At 40.1% G+C, this 22,329-nt stretch overlaps 1 protein-coding gene across 1 annotated transcript in view; it reads right to left on the bottom strand.

Moving 5' to 3' along the window:
• Positions 1 to 22,329, bottom strand: part of SLC7A6OS (solute carrier family 7 member 6 opposite strand) — a 481,086-nt gene that overhangs the window by 415,807 nt on the left and 42,950 nt on the right. The window contains exon 2 of the mRNA XM_044081518.1: positions 18,235 to 18,612. Coding sequence (XP_043937453.1) covers positions 18,235 to 18,612 — 378 coding nt within the window. The remainder of the gene's footprint in view (positions 1 to 18,234; positions 18,613 to 22,329) is intronic.

Below are 22,329 nucleotides of genomic sequence, written 5' to 3'. Positions count from 1 at the left end.
TTTCTTGAATTTTTCTGTACACCAGCTTGTCATCACCTTTACACAAAAAGTACAGTTTTGTACCTACCATAAATGTAGATGTTCGAAGATCCACATTGCTGCAGTCCTTACATATGGGTAGTCCGCTGTCCTCGGTCGGCCCGAATACCAAAGTATTAGGCTGACGTCGGTCATGGACGCTCAGATCTGACATCAGAGCGTCAGGGTATAAAAGCGCATGACCGACGTCATATCCTCAGTCTTTTCTTGCCCCAGATGTCAGAAGGCCCTGAAAAGAAAGGCCACAGCCCAAAAACAGGATACCTCCCCAAAAACATGCCCAACAACAACCATCACCCCAACCATATAACAATGCCAAACTACAGAGGGGAAGGAGGGAGGGTAAATTGGACTGCAGCAATGTGGATCTTCGAACATCTACATTTATGGTAGGTACAAAACTGTACTATGTTCTTCATCTCACATTGCTGCAGTCCTTACATATGGGTAGAATCCCAAAGCAGAGGTAAAGGGAGGATGGCAAAATCATAAAGCATTAGGGGCTGCTAAAATGCCCTGTAATATTGCAGTGGCAAATCCAGCCCTAGACTTAGAATAAAGAGGAAGGTGGTAATGCTTGGAAAAAGTATGTACTGAACTCCAAGTGGCTGCTTCTAAAATATCTTTTGTAGCTACCCCCCTTAGAAAGGCAGTAGAAGTGGCCGTAGCTCTAGTGGAATGAGGTCTGATTCCAGCTGGAATCTCCTTACCATGATGGGAATAACAGAAAGAAATACAAAACCCAATCCATTTAGAAATAGTTTGTTTTGAAACAGGTTTTCCCTGAGAACCCAAAGCAAAAGAAACAAACAACTGCTGAGACTGCCTGAACCCCTTAGTTCTGCTCAAATAATAACGTAACTGCCTGTGAATATCCAAAGTATGCAAAATCTTCTCCCCTTTATTTTGGGGGTTTGCATAAAAAGTAGGCAAATGAATAGTTTGGTTCAAGGCCACACTAGAAACCACTTTAGGCATAAAGGAAGGATTAGTACGCAAAGATACCATATCCTTATGAAAAATCAGGAAAGGTTCCACTGCCATAAGGGCCTGTAATTCAGAAACCCTTCTTACAGAGGTAATGGCCAACAAAAAAGCAGTCTTCCATGATAAATACTTTTAACTCGGCCGTAGCTGCAGGCTCAAAAGGTTGTAGAGTAAGCTTTTCCAACACAAAATTGAGATCCCAAGCAGGAGTAGGAGCTCTACGTGGGGGTCTTATGTTCTTTGCCCCTCTAAGAAATTGCTTAAACAAAGGATGGGAAAATAAAGGAGGGTCACAGTCATAGTGAGCAGAAATGGCTGCAGCATGAACCTTTAACGAGGAGAAAGACAAACCCTTGTCCAATAACTCAGTAAGATATTGAAGAGAAACACTTAAATCAGGCTTGGAAACATCAAAGTCCTTCGCTTTGCTCCAAAGAAAAAATCTCCTCCATTTATCAGCGTAAACTTTCCTTGTACTAAGCCTTCTGGCCTCCAAAATAACATTCAAAACTTGTTGTGGAAGCTGAGACCCTCCAGGGTCTAAAACAGAATATGCCAGGCTGTGAGATGCAGAGACTGAATCTTGACATTGAGGAAGTGATTGCCCTCCTGAGTGATTGCCCTCCTGAGACAAAAGATGCGGAATCAAAGGCAGAGGCCATGGAGGCTCCCGTACCAAACTCCTCAGTAGTGGGTACCAGTGCTGTCGAGGCCAATCCGGCGCTATCAGAATCATGGATGGCTTGTCTTTTCTGGCCTTCAGGAGTACCTTGGGAATGAGAGGCAGAGGTGGAAAGGCATAGACATGAAGATTGCTCCAACTGAATGATAGAGCATCCACCTTCCAAGCTGTGGGATGAAACTTTTTTGTGCAAAACTTTGGCAACTGGTAATTTAGTGGAGAAGCGAACAGATCTATGTCTGGAGTCCCCATAACACTGTCAACTTTTGAAACACATGAGGATCCAGTTTCCACTCGTGAGGATCCACAATTTGTCTGCTCAACACATCCGCTAAGGAGTTCTGTGCTCCTGGTAGAAACCTTGCCTGAAGATTGAGGTGTAAACTGAGAGCAGTCTCCCACAAAATCATCGCTTGCCTGCAAAGAGGGTACGAATGGGTTCCCCTTGCTTGTTGATGTACCACATGACAGTAGTGTTGTCTGTTTGAATCAACACCTGTCCTGGGTGAAGTAAATCCTTGAAAGCCATCAATGCAAATTGGACTGCTAACATCTCCTTCAAGTTGATATGCAAATGTTGAAGTCTGACAGGCCACGTGTCTTGCACCCATTTTCCATTGAGGTGTGCTCCCCATGCCTTGTCCGAGGCATCTGTCGTTAGAATCTGACTCGCCTCTGGTCGGGTCACAGAGAGTCCCTTGTTTAGGTGACATTCCTGAGCCCACCACAAAAATTCTTTCTGAATGCAAGGTATTATCTGAATGACAGTGTCTAGATCTTGGCAGTGTTGTGTCCATACATTTTTGAGATACCATTGAAGCTTCCTCATATGCAGTTTGGCATTGGGAAGCACCAGAATACAAGATGCCATAAACCCCAAGGCTTGAAGGACTGTCCTTGCAGTCAGCCTGGACTGTAGAGACATTTGATGGAAATAAAGAGAAAGGCTTCTTTGTTTGTCCAGGGTCAAAAAGGCCATCTGGGAAGCTGTATTCAGTCTCACACCCAGAAAGCACATGTCCTGAGAGGGTACTAGACTGGACTTTGTTTCGTTCACAGAATACCCTAGGCATCTTAACACTACCATCACATACTGTAGATGCTGCAGAAGTTCGTCTTTGTGTTGTGCAATAATCAGGCAATCGTCCAAATAAGGATAAATCTGTATTCCTCTTAACCTGAAAAAGGCTATCACTGGAGCCAGAACCTTCGTGAACACTCTGGGTGCAGTAGATAAGCCAAAGGGCAATGCAGAGAACTGATAATGTAAACTTCCAGCCCGAAAAACGCAGGTACCTCCTGCAACTGGGCCTGATAGGAACATGAAGATAAGCCTCTTTGAGATCCAGAGTTACCATCCAGTGATCTTTTCCCAACAGAGGTAAAAGCTGTTGTAACGTCAGCATTTTGAACTTTGGAATGTCCAGATAAGTGTTGAGGATAGATAAATCCAAAATTGGTCTCCACGTGTTCCCTTTCTTTGGTACTAGAAACAGGCGAGAATAAAATCCTAGTCCCACTTCTGACAGAGGAACTGGCTGTATAGCTCCTATTTGAAGAAGTAAAGAAATCTGCTTGTGAGCCTCTATCCTTTGCCGAGGAGGAACGTCTGGCATGCCTTTGAAAGGAGGCAATGTATGGAAATAGAACTTGTAACCTCGGTTTACAATGTCCAATACCCATTTGTCCTGGGTGACTAAAAGCCAGTTTTGCTTGAAGAGTGCTAACTTTCCTCCCAAAGGAGCTGCCAGGGAAGAAGAATCTGGCAGCTGAAAATGCAGGTCATTGGGCCTGTTTACGAAAGGACTGGCCCCTGTCCTCACCTGCAGATTGTGCAGGTGAACTCCAAGTTCTAGGCCTGAATGTACTGTGAGCTCTGCCCCTGCCACGTCTAGATCTACCCCTAGACTGAGAATCAGAAGAAGGGTAGGTCCACCCCTTAGTAGGCCAATTTCTACTAAACTTTGGAGGTTGCACCTGCAAAAAATCTTTAACAGTCTGCATGGACTTAGCCTTGTCTTCCATTTTCTTCAAAACCGACTCCACAGGGGGACCAAACAAAACTTCAGACTGTAAAGGGGCATCCAGAATTCTAGTTTTAACATGCTCGGACAAATTCTGATCTTTAAGCCAGGCGTGCCTACGAAGAACTGAACCAGTGGCAACCACCCTAGAAGAGGCCTGTACAGCATCAAAACCACATTGCAAAGAATGCTTACCCACCTGTTCAGAGACATGTACTAAATCTTGCAATTCTTTACACTCTATGCCCTCTGCCAAAGCATCCACTTTAGATTTTAGCTGAGAAAGGAGGAAATTCTGATATTTCAACATATGAAACTGGCAATTTAAAGCCCTCATTGCTAAAGTAGAAGAGGTATACACCTTCTTACCCCATCTATCCAAAGCTCTAGCTTCCTTATCTAGAGGAACCGGATTCTTTACAACAGAAGCTCTAACACCCTTAGGCCCCTGACTAATAGTTTCTGGGTCCGCCCTAGGACTCCTATACAGATATTTATGAGCCTCAGGCACCCTGTAATACCTGTCCGGTTTAACTGGCGCAGGAGGCAAAGAATCTGGATTAAGGGAAGCCTCCGAGAAAACATCTTGAACAACATCCAAAACAGGAGGTATAGCCAAGGGTCTATGCTGTGGCAAAAACAAGAATTCCCTAAGCCTCTTCCGTGAATCAGAGAAATCCTGTCCTTCCCACTTAAAATGCTCCCTCATGGAATGCAGAGTTTCTGAAAATGAAAAATCCTCTGGAGGAGAAGCAGAAGGAGTGGAATCCTCTGCATCAGAATCCGAATAAGGGGAAAATCTTGAATATCTTCAGCAGAAGAGTCTGAGTCATCTGAGGCCTGATCCAAACTTTCCAACTCTGGCTCCACCCTAGGCCTCTTATCAGGAGGGGGCATAGAACCTCTAATTAAAGTAATCAAATCTTCTGCCATTTTAAGCATGTGCTTTTTAGGCACAGACCCTGAAGTACCTGGAGGGACACCAGAGGAAGGCAAAACAGACCTGCCCTTAGAAGAAACCTTAGAAATAGTAGCAGAAGGCCTAACCACCTTAGGCATAGAAGGGAGAACAGTAACCTGAGAGGCCCCTTCAGCTAGACCTGACTCCTGTGAGACCACATCCTGCAAAATCAAAGTTTCCCCCTGAGACTCAACAGAAACTTCAGCCGGATCCACCTGCTCCACTGTAGGTTCTGCAGGACCGGCGTCCGAAACGGACGAATCAACCTGTCTAGGTTTCAAGGATTTGTCTTTGCGCTTCTTCGTGGAAGCGGGTGTCGGAGGATCCAATGGCATATTATAATTACACCGCTTACCAAAGACTAATCTAGCACAATCTAACCTTCTTTTTATAGTGCGCTTATTAAACCTAGCACAAAACCGACACCGACTACGTCGTGGTCCGGTCCCAAACAAGGAATGCAAAGAGAGTGATAATCCCTATGCGGTATCTGTTTCCCACAAGGAATACAATTATTCACTTTTTCTGACATCCGGAATTAACTGAGGCAAGAAAAAACAAAATATTCCCCAACGGGGTACTTAGCCCAACTTGGTTTCGGTCTGAAACTCAGAATACGAAAATTTCAGAACGCCGAACAGCACTTGCAACGCTGCTTCTGCATCGGACCATGCGGCAAAAAAGACTGAGGATATGACGTCGGTCATGCGCTTTTATACCCTGACGCTCTGATGTCAGATCTGAGCGCCCATGACCGACGTCAGCCTAATACTTTGGTATTCGGGCCGACCGAGGACAGCGGACTACCCATATGTAAGGACTGCAGCAATGTGAGATGAAGAACATCTGTGAGCATTCTGTTTGTATGTTGTCCTGTTCCCTAGGTTTCAGTTCTCTTTAATAGTACATACAGTGCACTAGGGCTGTGCAGTCATCTCCCAAAAAGAAAGATTTTTCCCATGGCACTTTTGTTTTCAGAACGATTGTTCATTGCGGTTCCTACAGAAAGGGACCGCAATGAACTATTGTTCGGAAAAGGGGGAAGATGTCGAGAATTGCTGTTAGAAAGTATTGACAGCTTACATTTGAACCTGTTTGCACAAGAAATGTGGACAATGTCTGTACCGTAATAATGGAGGTTAATGCTCAAAAACAGGGACAGACTTTAAATACTGCTCACATAAACGTAGAAAGTGGCTAGAATAACACGTTTTGTGTTAACATGCATTTCCTGAATGCTATCAAGTCTGAAACTGAAATAGCTATGTTGTTGTTGTTGTCTTTCGGCTTTTCCCAGTTAGGGGTCGCCACAGCGGAACTCTGGTCCACTAACGCCGAGGTGCCAGCTCGACGTTCAACCCTCAATGAAGGCACGCCCATTTACACGTCTTTCGAATGCCCACCCAACCACGGGAAGGACATGCAGACTCCACACAGAAGGCAGTCCCCGCACTCCAGCAGAGAATCGAACGGGAGACCCTCCTGCTGTGAGGTAACAATGCTACAGCTGCACCACCGCGACAGTCTGAAACTGAAATAGCTATCATTTACGGAATTCAATCGCGACTGAGGTGCCAGAAAAGCACAGGTTTTGAGGAACACACTACAAATACGAGGCAAACATTTGGACGCTCTGTGAAAAGTTGGATAGCTGAGACGTACGAGAGTGTTAATATAACACATTGCTGTTACTGTGGGCAGTGTTTAGAATATATAAGACTTGACACCATACCACAATACGTTATGCAACTGCTTCTAGTGTTAAATCTTTGCTTTTAGAACGATTGCTTATTGTGGTTCCTACAGAAAGGAACCATAGTGAACGATTGTTCTAAAAAACAAAGATTTAATATGTAACTGAAATCCCATGTCATGCCACTCAACCCGCTAGAGCAACAGATTTGAACAAAGCCCGAGATGATGAGGGATAAAGGACTAACAACTGGAGCAGATTACTATTGCTACAAAACAGGATTAGTGATAGCTTAGAGTTTCTGAAGGATATCACAGGTAAAGGAGGCACAATGAAGAACAGACATTCTAAAAATGTTAATGTAACGAGCAGTTTGCACTTTTAAATGCTTATCAAGTGCTCGTTACATTAGCACTTGTTTTTTTTATAATGATTGTTGTGGTTACTACATAAAGTATAAACTTATCACATGTGAAGTCTCTGGAACAAAGATCAGATTCCAATGTGACAGGAATGGAAAAAGAAAAAGCAGTTGACACTGGGAGGAAAAAGAAGACTGGAATTTATAGAAACACAGGAAAAAAGAGACTGTGGATGGGAATGCAAGTGACATAGTAAAGTGGGCGTGTTTTTGGTCAACTTTAGTGTGGACCCGAATTTTAAACTCTGGGATTGTCCCTTTAAATTATCTTTAAGAGTGTGCAGTCTGTTTCGAGAACCAATAACTGCTGTAAATGACTCATCAAGGTAACATGATACGCTTAGTGAAGCAGTGATACTTCACTAACTTTCTTTGGCGCTCTCATTAATCCAATAAATTAATCACTCCATTTACCGCTTCATTCATATGTTTCTATCGCATAAAGCAATAAATTCTGACAAAGGCCACTGGATTCTACAAATCATTTTGTTATAACCTTCACAGCAATTTGCTTTCACCAGTCTCCAACAAGAAATTCAAACTCCCTTATTTCACTTCTGTGCCATTAGCATCCTCAACACTCATGATTATCACATTGGTAACATGATTATTACATCATGACACATTCAAAACATACTGATTTTCAAAAAAAAAAAAAAAAAAATCACACAATGTTAAACTTTTGAACCAAAATTAAACAGCACTGCTTTAATAACGCAGGGTTAACAAATGCAAGACTACTAACAAACACCCAGTTTAAAAACTTAGACAATCTTTTGTTAAAAGTTAGTTTCCAAAGTTTAAGAATTTGCATTACATGCAGAAATACTTCTGACATAAGGCTTGTATCACATTAAAATGGTGTCACATCCAAATCCTATTAATTTTCCACTCCCACATACTTGATCCAAATAGGTGACTCCTGCTCCATTTTAAAACTGATTTACATAACTATTTATTAGAGATTAAAATGTCCAGTATAACAACTTACTAATTTTGTAACATTTTTTCACATCTTACTCAAATGTTGTAACAAATGCTGGGGGGTGGGGATTACTTTTCAAATAATAAGAGAGAGACGAAAACACAGCGCAATATATACTTTCCATTATAATACGGTTATACCCATGATCCCAGCTTAAAAATGGAAACATCTCTATTTGCAGTCCCTTTTTTGTATTTAATATCAAACTAATTACTCTTTTTCATAGAGGTTTACCTGAGCTCTCTCAAAATTTATATAGATTGTCACAATAAATCATCAAGTATCCAAAAATACTATCATTTAATGAAGTTATTTAAAATATGCACAAATTAATGTTCACTTCAGTTTCAATTCTACTAGACAGTCCATTTTCTTAGTTCCATAATGAGACCTTAAGCTTAAGGTCTTATCTTACTATAAGTAAATTTCAAGTCTTAATTTAACTTTACTCATATCTCGTCTGACCCATTTTTTGAATACAATGCCCTTTTGTCATGTATTGTCTTAACACATCACTCAACTTGAAAAGCCTCAAAGTCCTCAACTACAAAAATGAGAGAGAGCGAGAAAGCGACTGCCAGCCCTCTATCTGTACTTGGTTTCTTACAGACATCGCCATGGAATATGTGTCTAGCCTTTCAAGTCATGAAAGATCCCACCATCTCTGACCTTCTATTCCTTCACAGAACAACTAGCTTCTCACTCAGATTAAGGAACTACACCATCAAAAACACAGACCACCCACTGGTGTGACAGATTAACAATCACACACCATATGTCAGAGTAGCACCCTTGCCACCTTTACAGTTAAAGCTAGATAATTGGATGAGCAGCATCAGTCTCTCCACCAGTCTATTTGTATTGCCTTAAGGCTGGAAGGAACTTCTGAATAAGGATTACTGACCAGGCTTAGAATACACACACTGACTATTTTAAACACATTTCTACACAGAATAGTACACATTTAACCAGAGATATTAAACCTCTTATGAAATCTTTCTCCCACTATGTTACAAAAAAAGTTTGCTCTTTTCCATTTGACTCCTACCATTCCTTTTCCATTTCCAAACTCAGTTACCTGGATTTGCAATACTTATATATTCAGTCTCCACTACATCAAGAAATGAACATGGGCAAATCCTTTAACTTAACTTAGGCACTGCTTCCTCAGCAACAGTCAGTAATCTTTCAATACTTTCAGCACTGCAAAAGGTCAACATACATTTCACTTTACATCTTTTACACTCATTATCCAAGTAGTCTTTGTTGAAACGTTGCATCTGATCCACATGCAGCATCCAATTTGCTCTAATAATTTTTCTCAACTATTGTAACACTTGCTCTTCTTATATATCAGTGCAAACTGCATCAGAAACTGTACCCAACTTCTGTGATGCAGCTGGTGGTAGCACACATCTTTTTCCAATTCACAGAAAGAATTTTGTGAAACTTAGCCACTGCACCATCAAAAATTACAATAAACTAGTCCATCCCTCCTTCCAGCATTCTGATCAGTCTCAGATTCTTTGTATTCACCCTATCCCTCCATTACAACCAACTGCTGATCCTCATTTTTGCTTGGTCACCCACTTCTTCCACTGTCTCATACTTCATCTACCCTTTACTTAAATCAGCATCATGCTAATCTGCCAAGTAAGCAAAAACTCAACATCAAATACAACTACTTGTAAAATTCTTACACATTCTTTCAACAGTCCTGAAAAATACAAGCTAATGTCACTTCTAAAATGACTACTTTAAAAAAAAAAAATCACCCCAGTGGTCACCACTCCCGTCAAGTCTCGCCATTGTGCATTTCTTCCATGATCACATTTTTAAATAGAGACCCTTTGTTTTCTACCATCATCTGAATACAGATACTTCCATCCACTACAGTTTTACTTGTTTGCATCAAACAACCTTATTTAAATAAAATAACTAACCACACATTAAGTAGTGGACAATAAAACCAGCTTCTTGAAGTACTAAGATGCTTTCCTCCACTAACTGCATTCTCAAAGCTCAATTTACTTCCAAAGTGCATCTTAAGGGTACTGGAGTATGCTCTGCTGTTTACATGTTATGCAAGAAACAACTGCATTGGTTTATAAAGTACTTAAATGTAATCCGAGTATTTCCACTCGGAAATCATGTCATTTGCATACTTTAGTGGAGCCGACTACTCCTGGCAGGACACAATTTCCATAACAGCAACCTAACTGATCCTGTGCTGTTTCAGAAGTACTACTGTGTCTACTTGCATTTTGTGTTTTAAGACTTGAGATCCAGGGCAGCACAGTGGTGTAATGGGAAAGGTAGTTACATCACGTCAAGAGGTTTTCTGGTTCCATTTTCAGCAGTGGTGCCTTCTGTATTGTGTCAGCAAATCTTTCCTATGACTGCAGGTTTTCTGGTTTTCTCCCAAATTCAAAAGACGTGCAGTAGGTGAACTGGACACCAAGTTGGCTACAGGTGTGAACTTGTGTGTGATACAAAGAAATGAGGCAGGGTTAGCCACCCGGAAGAGTGAACACTGGCTCTAGATGATGGTCACAGTTGATGTGACAACCCAACCCCATGTGCAACAATGGGAAAAGGGGGTTATGGATTGATTATCGGAGCACTATCAATATTTTGCACTATTCGAACGCAACATCTCTATGTTCTTTACTATGGCACAAATTTATTAATACTGTTTCCATCAGTGAGTCAGTTTCCAAATGAATACCTAGACTGTGTAAAATTCTGTCACATATGGTCTTGTGCTAGAGTTTATTTAAGAATAAGCTGGATAACTACCACACTAAGGAAAATGTGTTCCAGCTAATAAGCTAGCCAGATACTCTAGACCAAGACCTGTGGGTCTGTAAGCAATTATGAAGAGTTATATCTACATCAAGCTCCACCACAGCCCAAGGTGGTTAGACAAGTATGACTCCATGATCATTCTTATAAACTAAATGAAGTCTAAGGGACATCACTGAAGTAGAAAAAAAAAAGAGTGATGTGTACCTCAGGCACTGGGAAGGAGAAAATGGAGACAAAATACAGCTACTTGAGGGGCACTCACCATAGCAGCAGAAATTCTTATTACTAGGTTTACATGCAGCAATCATAAGAAACTGGCCAAAAGCAAATATCACCCTTTTAGACAGACATCCCCAGTGATCAGCAGCTGCAGTCTCATCCTGTAGCCATTAGAGGATAGTCCAACTACATAACAGACTGCACATGGATGCATGCACTACTCCAATATTTTTGATGCCCATGAAGATACATTTACTGTACCAACGTAGAAGATTTAAGAAACCTTACGAATGTACCCCAAAAAGTAAGATCACAATAAAGTAACTAGATAAAAACATACTTTAACCAATCACATGCAACCTGGATTAAAAAACAGTATACGACTAAAGTGTAAAGAAATCTACTCAGACATAAAAAACCCACATCTGGCAAAAATACAGAAGTAGTGTGATATATCCATTATTATAATAAGATTCCCGAGAAGAGGTCACTACAACAGTAAATCAATTCATTTGGATTTACGTACACCAAGCTGGTGGTCTTGCCATTTGTTTTCAAAGCGGTCTTCATCCCTGCAAAGACTGCTAGTCTCATGCTTGTGAGGGACTGTTGCTGGTGACATATTTCCCATAAAGGCAGCATTGGGGTGAGCCCACCTTATTAGTTTGGCTTGCCACAAGCCAGGCTCTGATGCACCAAGTTCTGTCTTGCCAAATAAAGCAGAGGAAATGCTTGTGCTACCATAACTATATTATACCAAAAACATGGACACTAATAAAATGGTCATTATGTACTTGCAATAATGCTGGATCCTTCATTCACATCCTTCCTATACAACTTATAGATCCTCGAGCAGCCCACAGGACTCTTCCTGGCAAAATGAGTGCTCTAGTCTCAAGCCCCTTTAAGAATTATTTTCCCTTCATGCCCTACGGAGCAGAAATACCTCAAAAATCAAGTTAAGACACCAAAAGCAAAAGGGATCCAAGATATATTAAGATTTAAAAAAAAAAAAAAAAAAAAGATTGCAAATAACATTCAGATCTTACAAGGTGACAGAGGAGGATTGGTATAACGGATGTGAATGAAAGGATCCAGCATTATTGGATCTACCATATCCTATTCTTTACGATCCAACTTAGGGGTAAGAATTCCAATCTACAGAAACACTCTGATGACATTATGACAGGAACTCCTTGAAGATAGTGGCTCCAAGGAAGCCCTATCCCTTGATATAACATCAAATTTTGCTTAACAAAGGTACACAATGTAGACTATGCAGCTGCTGCACAAGTCTCAATCGAAGGATTCCTAAAGAAGGTTGCTGAAGTAGTAACAGATCTTTGGAATAAGCCTCGAGCTTGAATGGTGAAGGGCAACTATGAGGCTGTGAAGGTCCAAGAGAGGCTTCCCAGATGGGTAGAAAAGATCCTGTCTGGGAGCTTGCCATCCAGGGGGGCTTCCTGACGTACGTTTTGAGAAAGGGAAATCAAACCAAATTTGCTGGGGCCAAAAGGGAGTAATGAGGATTGTGGACACTTTGCATCAGATAGCATTCTGTAAAAAGCTGGGAATCTGGGGGTAGAAGAGAACAAGTTTTAAGTAGCCCAAGAAGGCACTGCGTGACTAGAGCACCTCTTGGGACAGTCCATCTGGTGGGATAGACAGTGAAGAACTTGCTGCATTTGACTTTGGATAACTACACAAAGGGATTGCAGCAAGGCTGGCCCCAGCTACTGTTGGATCGGGAGACCACTTGTGAGGTATTAGGACTGTCTTGCTTACCCTGTCCACAAGGCAAATGAGAGACTCTGGAATGTTTGTTGCAACTGGAAAACTAGAAAACAAGGAAAGCCATCATCCATTTCCAAACATTCACTGCCTCCAGGCATAAGGGGAGGCACATTATCCATTTGGATAGAAATCACCCCAGAAGGTAGTCCTGAAGTTCCTGCAATGCTAGAACTGCCTGCATCTCCAAGACACTGAGATGAAGGCTGGCCTCTTATGGACTCCATAACCCTTGGACAATCCTCCCCTTGTAATGTCCTACCACCCCAAAGAGGAGTATGTGGTCAACAACCATGCCAGTGGTTGGAGGACAAACTGTCTCTCGGAATGCATGTAGGGGGAAATCTAAACCACCATAACTGCTGCTTGCAAAGATGTGTTCCGATAATCTGTGTTGACAGATATTGGGAAAACAAGAGACAGACCACTGTGCCTTTAGCAGCCACTGCAAAATGCACATGGAAGCAAGCAAAGTGTGCATTTAGAATAAATGACGCCTTTAGACCCCCAGATTCTGTGGATGAGAGCAGCTGTAAGAGATGGAAAGAATGAGTTGTATGGCTTTTCAGCATTTGTATTCTGTCTGAGAAGACATGTCCGAATGACATCCAATGAACTGAATGACTCTTCAACCAGAACATGCCAAATTTTGATGGTTTATGGATATGCCTAACGATCGAGTTGTTTCATTTAGTCCCTGGCTTTGACTAACAATTCCATTGTTGAAGCAACAAGGAGCCAGTCATCTAGATAGGGAAAAAAGACTCCAATCCCACAAAGTTGTAGACGAGTGGCTATTACTGCCATGCACTTGAACATCCAGGGACTGTGCCGAGACCAAAGGGCAGGGCACTGAACTGAAAATGACTGCTTCCATCGGTGAGCCAAAGAAATTTGGGTCTTCTTCACATAGTTATTTAGATGACAGAGGTCCAAAATGGGCCCGAGATCCTTTTTTTTTTTAATTGCAACTTTCAAGTTCTTGTTGTGACAAATCCCTTTGAAAATGTTCATATTAGCCGCTCAGTTCAGGGCCTCAAGTGCTCACCTACTTCCCTAATATACAGCCCTGTATTCCTTAATGGCTGGATGGACAGCAACTATCCTCATTCAGCAGCTTCTTAGTAACCACTGCCACAATAATGGAATTAACCAACAGACACTTGGACAAAGTTTGTTTAGTAATAAACTGACCTTTTCCTTTCGTGAAAAGATTTGAGAGAGTTGACCTGTCTTTCTGGCAGGAATGAGTCTTAGTGCAGTATTTGTGAACATCCAAGGTGTGTGTCAATATATTTATGAAAGCTATGGGTATTTACCATAAAGACATTATCTACAAGAGGCCCATCTACAACAAACTAGTAGAACATATCTCCAGCATCAAAGCTACTCAGGACGTGAGACTTTCCCATGCTGCCAACTTTAGCTCCTATCCCACAGTACCTTCTTGTACATCTTCAGTTCTGGAACAAAAGATTATATAAAGTACTGTTGTATTTCTACAGACTGAGCACTCCCTTACAGGAGGGTTCATAAGTTTCCTATCAGATTTCAAAGAGGTCCACCTACAAGCAATTACAAAGACAGAAGTCCCTAACCTGCACTACTAGGTGACTGTCCTACTGGAACACACACAATCAACTTGGTCACAAAAGACATGAATCTAAAAATATGTTCAGGTTATGGTGCTTTCCAAAGCCATTCAAGAGCACAAAGCAGCTGCAACATAAAATATCCAAAAGAACGTGGCATCTGGGAAGCAGTTATTAAAGTCATCAACTCAGCTGAAAAGAATAAGGGAAGCGATGTGACTAAAGGAGTACTGCTGAGGTCACACATGTCTAGTACTGGTCAGCGTTCTTCACTTCAGAGAAATTAGACAGAAAGAGAAGAAAATCTTCACACACAGGTGTAACAAAGGAAGATGTGAGAGCAGTATTAAAGGGCATGTAAAGAAATAGACAGAGCACTTGAGGTTCAATACGCAAAAATGCAAATGAATGCAGTTGGCCTAAACAGCCCTGGTGTAAGGTATCAGCTGGGGAGAGTGGAAATGATGGTGAAAGAACAGGAAAATGATTAGGGAAGTATAGCATACCTAGGTGGGCCACCAAAAAGAATGTAAAGTGTCAGGACAGCTGTGAACAGGATGACAGGTTGTATCCTTGTTACGCCAAACCACTAAGTACTGTGTACATCTCCAGAAGGGATGATATAACAGGGGATCTTGGGCTGATTGAATCCAGTAGGCAGCCACCAGAAGCATATGTTATATGGAGGAAGACAAACTACAGGAGCTGGAGCTGTTTTTACAAGGGATAAGAGAGAGTGGAGCAAGAGTATGACATGACTGTACATGCTTGTGTCCCTCAGTACATGAAATCTCAGAAATAATGACCTCTAATTTACAGCAAAATAAATGATGGTCAGAGGACACTGTGCAGTGCTTTTGGGATTCATCTCACTTTCCCACTGTTTAGAAATGAAGCAATGTGAGCACCCTGAAGTTTAGTTAGCTTAAACCGTCAGATAGTGGACAGGATCCAATTATTCAGGTAAAAACAACTAGAACATTTTTGAAAGAATAGCCTTTTAAGCCAATCTAAAACACCAAGCAATAGTAGTAAGAAACATTTTGTAAATTAAACGCCAAACAATAGTTAAAAATAAATAAATAAAAACTTGTTGCAATCAAAATTTCTTCACTTTTGCAAATAAAAACAGCTTCACGTTCTTCGTACCAAAACAAATCATCTTGTTGCGGTTAAAAATAGCTTCACTTCTTAGTAGCAAAACAACAAATCTTTACTGGGTGAAACTTGTATAAAATCGACAGATAAGCGCTGTGCTTATGTAAAGAAACTAGAAATAAATTTTGTATTTATACATATTTCAAAAACAAAGAAAAAAATTAACATTCTATTTAATTCTACAGAAACATATAATTGTGATTGGTTAAAACTTGAATCTTTCAATTTATACATTAGAATACAAGTAATTTTAATATTCCAGTGGTTATCTTGTTCACAGCTTCTGCGTGACTGAATGGAGTGTTTGCAGTCAGGAAATTCAGCAGTAAAACTTGAATGGATAACTTGGGGTTTTTTATAGATACATAAATGTGTACCATTAGGTATTAACCATTTAATCAACTATGCAGGCTAACCTGTCTAAAACACTTACTATCCATGGTATGTGTGAATGGATAGAGGAAATGTATACTGCAAATCAGTAAAATCTGCCTGGGTGAAAATTGAAATGCTGGTCTGCTGTGGGTCTTAAACACCAGTGAGGACTTCATAATTTGGGTTGTGAGATTAGCATTTTTTATATAGAAACTAAATGTTCTTGGTATACAGCAGGTTATCAGTTAAGCAGAATTTTTTTAAAATAAATAAGAGAATTTAAATAAGGAAAGCAACCCCTATTAAATGTTTCTGTACGTTAAAAAGTAATGAATATGGCCTGTCTACAGTGCTTTTGCTCACGCTTCTTCAGACCTGCCTCTCATGTGGAGCTTTTTAATTCTAAAAAAAAAACTTTTGTACACAGGAAGTACAATAACCAATTAATAATAAAAAAACACTATAAATCTCCACCAAAGTCAAATTAAAACAGGAGAGTGCAGCTGTCAATAATAAGTGTGGTGATGGAAATCAAAGTGCGAACTCCTGGTGGTTTACATGCTTCGTCTGATCTGCCATTCTAATTTGTATTTTTCCAGTCTGTCATTTAATGATTCTTGTAGTTCTTCTTTTGGCATGTGATCTAAAATATGAAATTGGAATGTCTCGTGTCCAGGTTGATCTCCGTTGTGTTTAGCTAGTGCGTCGTCATCGCTGCTGTACCAGATGTCTATAAAGTGTCTAGCAATTCTGGTTTTAAGTCTGTTGATAGTTTTCCTGATATAGAAGGCAGGGCATCAGGTGCATTGGGCCCTATAAACTACTGATTCCGAATTGCAATTCCCAACTTCTTGGCTGTGATAATAGCAGTCAGTGTTAGGGCAGTGGAAACCTGTTTTGTTGCTCATGTGCTTACAGTAACTGCAGTTAGGGGCTCCACAAGGGAATGTACCCTTCAGGGAGATTAATTGTTCCTTGGTTGTTCTGCTCATTTTTTCAACAAAATGTCTGATGCTCCTTTTTCTCCAAATGTTGAAACTAGGTATTTCTGGTAGTATATTGTTTAGCATTAGGTTATTCTTGAGCATGATCCAGCTGTCCTTAAGGATTTCCATTATAACTCTGCAGTCAGTGGAGTAAGTAACTGTCATGGAGAGGTCTTTATATCCCTTCACTGTGGTTTCTTCTCCTGTTAGTTCTGTAGCTGTTAGGGTTTGGGTAATCAGGGTTGGTGTTTTTTTGGAGGGAGATGATGCTGAAGACAAACTTTTTAATGTAACCACGGGCGGGAATCTTGGTAATCAGGGTTTTATTTTTTTTTGGAGGGAGACTGGTTCAAGCATCCAGAAGACAAACTTTTTTACGGAAACCACAGGCAAGGATATCTTAGTTCCTTCGATACTCTCAATCCTGTGGGTCCTGGGATTTAATCACATTCTTCTTAATCTGTAAACTTTCCCAGTGTTGTACAAATGTGCAGTTGGTATATACAAGATCACTGGATGAGGGTGAATTGCCCTCAAAAAAAAAGCATTTGTTCGGATGGGTCTGTTACTCTGTATATAAAAGACAACCTGAAATACTGTAGAGGAGGCACTTGCAATGCAAAGGATCATATTGTTATTTCTCATAATATAATTGATTGCACAAGTTCATGTAAGAGTTGTGTCAAGAGAGTTTACCCAAATGGAACCCTGTACAAAAGGTGACTAGTTTCAGGCAACAGAGTGAAAGAATTAAATACTCCATGATCTGCCAAAGGACTATTTCATAGCTCAGTAGATACTCAAGCTACCCTTTCAGAATATGTGGCGAAGAGGAAATTCATGGCAGCATCCAAGAGGGCAAAGGACAAAAGGAGAAAAGTTGATCAGGAAACCAGGGTTGAACTAGAGGCATAATGGACTAGACAACCTGTCAATTCCTGCCAAAAAAATGCTACCCACCAAAAGAAAAAAAAAAGTCAGCCTATTCTAAATGCAGGGTGGCCCATTACTTGACAATATGAAAAGGAAACGGTTAATATTTAAATCCACCAAAGATTTTACAAATTAAGCCCAAAATAAGCTGGATGTGCTTTTCTGTCTGGAATGGCAATGGCAATCTTTGGTTTTCTTTACAACAATCCTAAAATAACTTCTTAGATAAAAGAAAGCGCTGCACAGTTGCCCAGGTCAGCGAATTGTCAACACTCTCCATGATTTGCTTCTCTCACTGTGGATAAGAGGCTCTACGGTATGCAAAGGAATCTCAGGTCTCTGACTGCCTACAGCAATAGGAAAAAATCTTGTCCTCTACACAGACTTAATTGCTGACAAAGAAACAAAAACAGACTAAATTCATCTAAGCAGCCCTATTCATCTGACTTAGCACAGCTTCAAAAATAAAATTAAAAAAAAAAAATTATACAAGTCTCATCTTTCAAAATCACATTTTTGACAGTACGGGTAGCACACACACACACACACTGCAAAAAGATTACAATCTATGTGCCCATACCTCACTAGAGCAGGGTACTGTGCAAGCCGAATCATCCTCATCTTCCTGCACAATATCAAAAAGCTGGAATTCACCATTCTCATGGCCATCACTGGTTTGACTTTTTGATGCTTCTTCATCTAGGAGTTTACTATCTGTGCTTGATAACTGCCCATCAACCTGGTCTGCTTCCTCATTGCTTCCTGAAGTGTGTTCCAAGCCATCAGTTTTGTCCCTGTGTCTAGATACAACCCGGTAGCGACTCTCTTGTCGACTTGCTTGCTTGGCAAGACGGAGGTCCTTCAAAATTCGTTGAGCACTCCCCACAGATGGTCTCAAAGCTTCTGCGGCTTTCTCCCTTGAGATGGCTTCACGAACATGTGACTGGACAGAATCATCCTAGGAAGGATATAAATGATTTACTATCAAATGTGCGAGAAAAACCTACAATAAATTTTTCAGAAGACAGCTGTGTTTTCAAACAATAACCAATTAATAAATAACTAAATACTGCACATTTTACAATCTGTAATAATTTAAAAATATATTGCTCTTAGAGATGTAATACTTTTTTAAATAAAATCTAAAACTAACTGCAGGACAGAAGAAATTTCCTTTTTGAAAATTTGGCACTACTAAAAAAAAAAATTAAATACTCTCATTTAAAATAGCATGACACATCAGATACAAACAAGACTGGATTTCAACAAACTACAGACTTTAAACTGAACAGAACTAAGCCATCCAATGTAAACACAAATAGTGGAAAAAGCTCCAGCGACAACTTTGCAGAAGGGCAGCAGGTTGAGCAAATCGGTAAAACCTGTTCCCTGGAGGTAATACCTTTAAAATTTTGTATTTTTAATTTGACTGACAGAGAACTTACTGCAGAAGAGGCACATGTTCTATCCAAAGGTTTATATTTCATTCCTACTGCTAGATCTAATTTGTTTGAAACCATTTTGGACATGAAAGGGTTTACTCGTAAATAAACAACACTGAGATTTAAATGACATAAAAGCAGCAATAAAGGTGACTTTGTTCTGCCAAGTACTTTTAATCCACCCCTGCAAGTAACATTTAAAGAATCTGAATAATGTTGTGATAAGGAAATTAGAGCCATTTTCAAAGAAATTAATAAGTAAGTGCAAGTTTTACAATTTGACCCAAAATGAAAGGTAATGTTTGAAAAAACGTAACGAACATGTCATCAGAATAATGAAAGCAGAAGGGGGGGGGGTCTATGGTGGTGGTCAAACAGGAGGACTATGTTTGTAGTATGCAGCATTTGTTGAATAATTCTTTGTTTTATGAAAATGTCAATAAAAGTATCACTTATAAAGCATACAGATATATAGATGCTTGGCTTTAGTTTGGTTGAAGAGGTGATTTCAAACCACATGTATGAATACTTCCACACTTCTAAACCAAAAACAGATAAATTACTTTGACTGCCAAAAATTCACAAAGATAAGCTGAACCCACCATACAGACCTACAGTTTCGGCAACAGCTTCCAAGTTAGAAGCCATTTCTAAGTTCACGGACAAAGCATTGCTGCTGTTGGTTAAAAGTAAGCCATCTTTTGTTAGGTACTCCTTTGATTTTTTGGAAAAAATTTAAGAGACAATACAAGTTGAAATTGAGGATTTACTGGTTACAGTTGATGCAACTTCACTATACACTGTTATTCCACATGAACTAGGAATGGAATGGGTAAATTCCATTTTAAAAGAAAGCAAGTAATACACCCTGGGTGAAACTAAGTTCCTTGTACAGTGTACACATCAAGTGTTAAACAACTTTTTCTTTTGAAAGAAAGTATTACCATCAAAAAATGGGAGTGGCAATGTGAGCACCTATGGCTCTTAATTATGACAATTCAGTGATGGCATACTGGGAATTGTATATTTTGCCTACTCCACCAAGATACGAGTCAGTGAAACATTACTATGAGTGTTTCATTTGGAAGGGTGGTACAAATGAATTGAATAAGTTTTTTTCAGGACATGAAAGTACGTACTAGTTTTTTGAAATTTTCTATTAACACTAGTAGGTAAGCATTCAATTTTTAGATGTGGAAGTAAATAAAAAGCACAGAATTTGTTATATTCCACTATTGGTTACAAAAATTGTTCTAGTAATGCAATATTGTATTATTCTAGTATGCACCCCACTCATTTGAAAAACATTATAAAAGGCCAACTGGTCATATTGAGGCATCTTACTACTAATGCTGAGTTGCTGGATAGTTTTTCAAAAGCACTCCATGACAGATTTGCAGATTTGTTTTTAGGAGGTATCCCAGTAATGTAGTTAGGGGGTTATGGCAGGGGACACCAAGTACTGTTAGTCTGCAAGTACTCAAAAACACAAAGTTGGTCTCTTTCCATGCCTTTGCCTTGCACTTGATAGTGGTGCTATTAATTGGATTATAAGTAACAACTGGAGAATTTTGTCAGGGAATGGAGGAAGTTAAGAAAGTTGGAAACAAATCTTTATTTACAAATAAAAAAGCATGCAACATCAAGTCATTAATGGAAGTGCAACAAAATACAACAATGACCAATAAGAGAGGTACTTTTAAATGTATGGGTTATGTCATGTGCAGATACATTTCTGATAGTCCATATTTTACATAATATGGGGCAGATAGAACTTATAGTATACCTGTTTTTTTTTCACTTGTGCTTACAAATACATAGCTGATTTGGAACAGTGCAGACCATAATAATCATATTACACTAGAAAAACTATAAGGGAGCTTAGGAGCGAGTCTACGAGCATCGGAATGCAGTTTAAACTAAGAATTAGACAACGCTTCAGCCAAACATTCAGCAGAATGTCATGGTTTTAAAAAAGTTCATTTTTACAGTTATTGACTGTGTATACAAAAATTTAATGGAGACAGAGAGGGGGAACTTTATTTCAAAGAAGTGGCAGATTATATTTAATGCTTCCACCCCACCAGGTTTGAACACCAATTACAAAGTAGTTTTAAAGCACAAGTTCAACTTTAAGAAGAGTAAGTGAGTTTGTTTTAAGCCAAGTATTTATTCTTGATTGATCTACTGTGTCATGTGATTTTAAGAGCATTTAAACTGGTCTTATTGTGCTGATACTTTGTTCTGATGAAGATCTTTTTTGGTCGAAACCACTCAACATTTGTCTATTAAAACTGACTTGTATCTAGCTGTCATTAGTGATTTGTTGCCTTATTAGTGCATTTTTTGCCTCTACCTTCCAGAAAATTTGCACCGGTACTTTGATTTGCTCATTTGGCACTGCTGCCTGCCTAACATTCTTCCCTAGGCCAATGACCCACATTATCCACTCATTTCCTTTTCATTGACAGAGGGAGTCACTCGAAAGGAGCCATTGTTTAGACAGACATAAAGGGTGGTTTAAATTTTTTTTTTTTTGGCAACCCCACTCATGCTTGCCTATGTAATGGAGGGGTACATGTAATGGGCAGTCATATTTGGATATTTCAATTCCAGAAGGGATGCTGCCAAACAGCATCCCACCCACCAACTATGAAGCACAGAAGTTGGCTTCCATGGTCTTCCCTCACTAGACTCATTGTACTGGCCCCAGTACATTGCCTGAAGTACATGCAACTCTCCCCTTCCCTGAAAGGAGCAAGCACTTCCCTTCACTCATCCCCCCCTCCCCATCCCTCCCCCCCCCCTCCATATCCCTCCCTCCCTGGTTAATACAATCCTGGGGCTACTAATCAAATGCTGGTTACCTGAATCCTAGTCGGGGCGCCATCCCTCAGTGCTATAAAGCTAGTCAGAACAATAACAGACAATTTCTTACCCTCTCCTAGCAACCAAGCACAAACGTAAAGTGCATCCAAAGAAAACTCAGGGTGACACCCCGAAGCAAATGTTACTTTACAGGTGGTGCCTGCAAAGCAAGGCATAAAAACCAAATTATGTACTTATCTGTAACAAAATCCATCTCTAGTAACCTTTAAGAAACTATGCGGCAGGCAATAGGACCCTCATAAGATAAAAATTTCTAGGCTACTTGACATCCCCTCCTTTACATCATGCACAACTCATTCACACACTCCAGTTCTTATAGTACTTTAGCTAAAGAAATCTCAGTA

This window comes from Protopterus annectens, chromosome 8.part0 (assembly GCF_019279795.1).
Source record: "Protopterus annectens isolate FY-2018-M chromosome 8.part0, PAN1.0, whole genome shotgun sequence".
Classification (NCBI taxonomy): domain Eukaryota; kingdom Metazoa; phylum Chordata; order Ceratodontiformes; family Protopteridae; genus Protopterus; species Protopterus annectens.
Note: the sequence above shows the minus strand (reverse complement) of the source record. Positions and strands in the feature narration are given on the sequence as shown.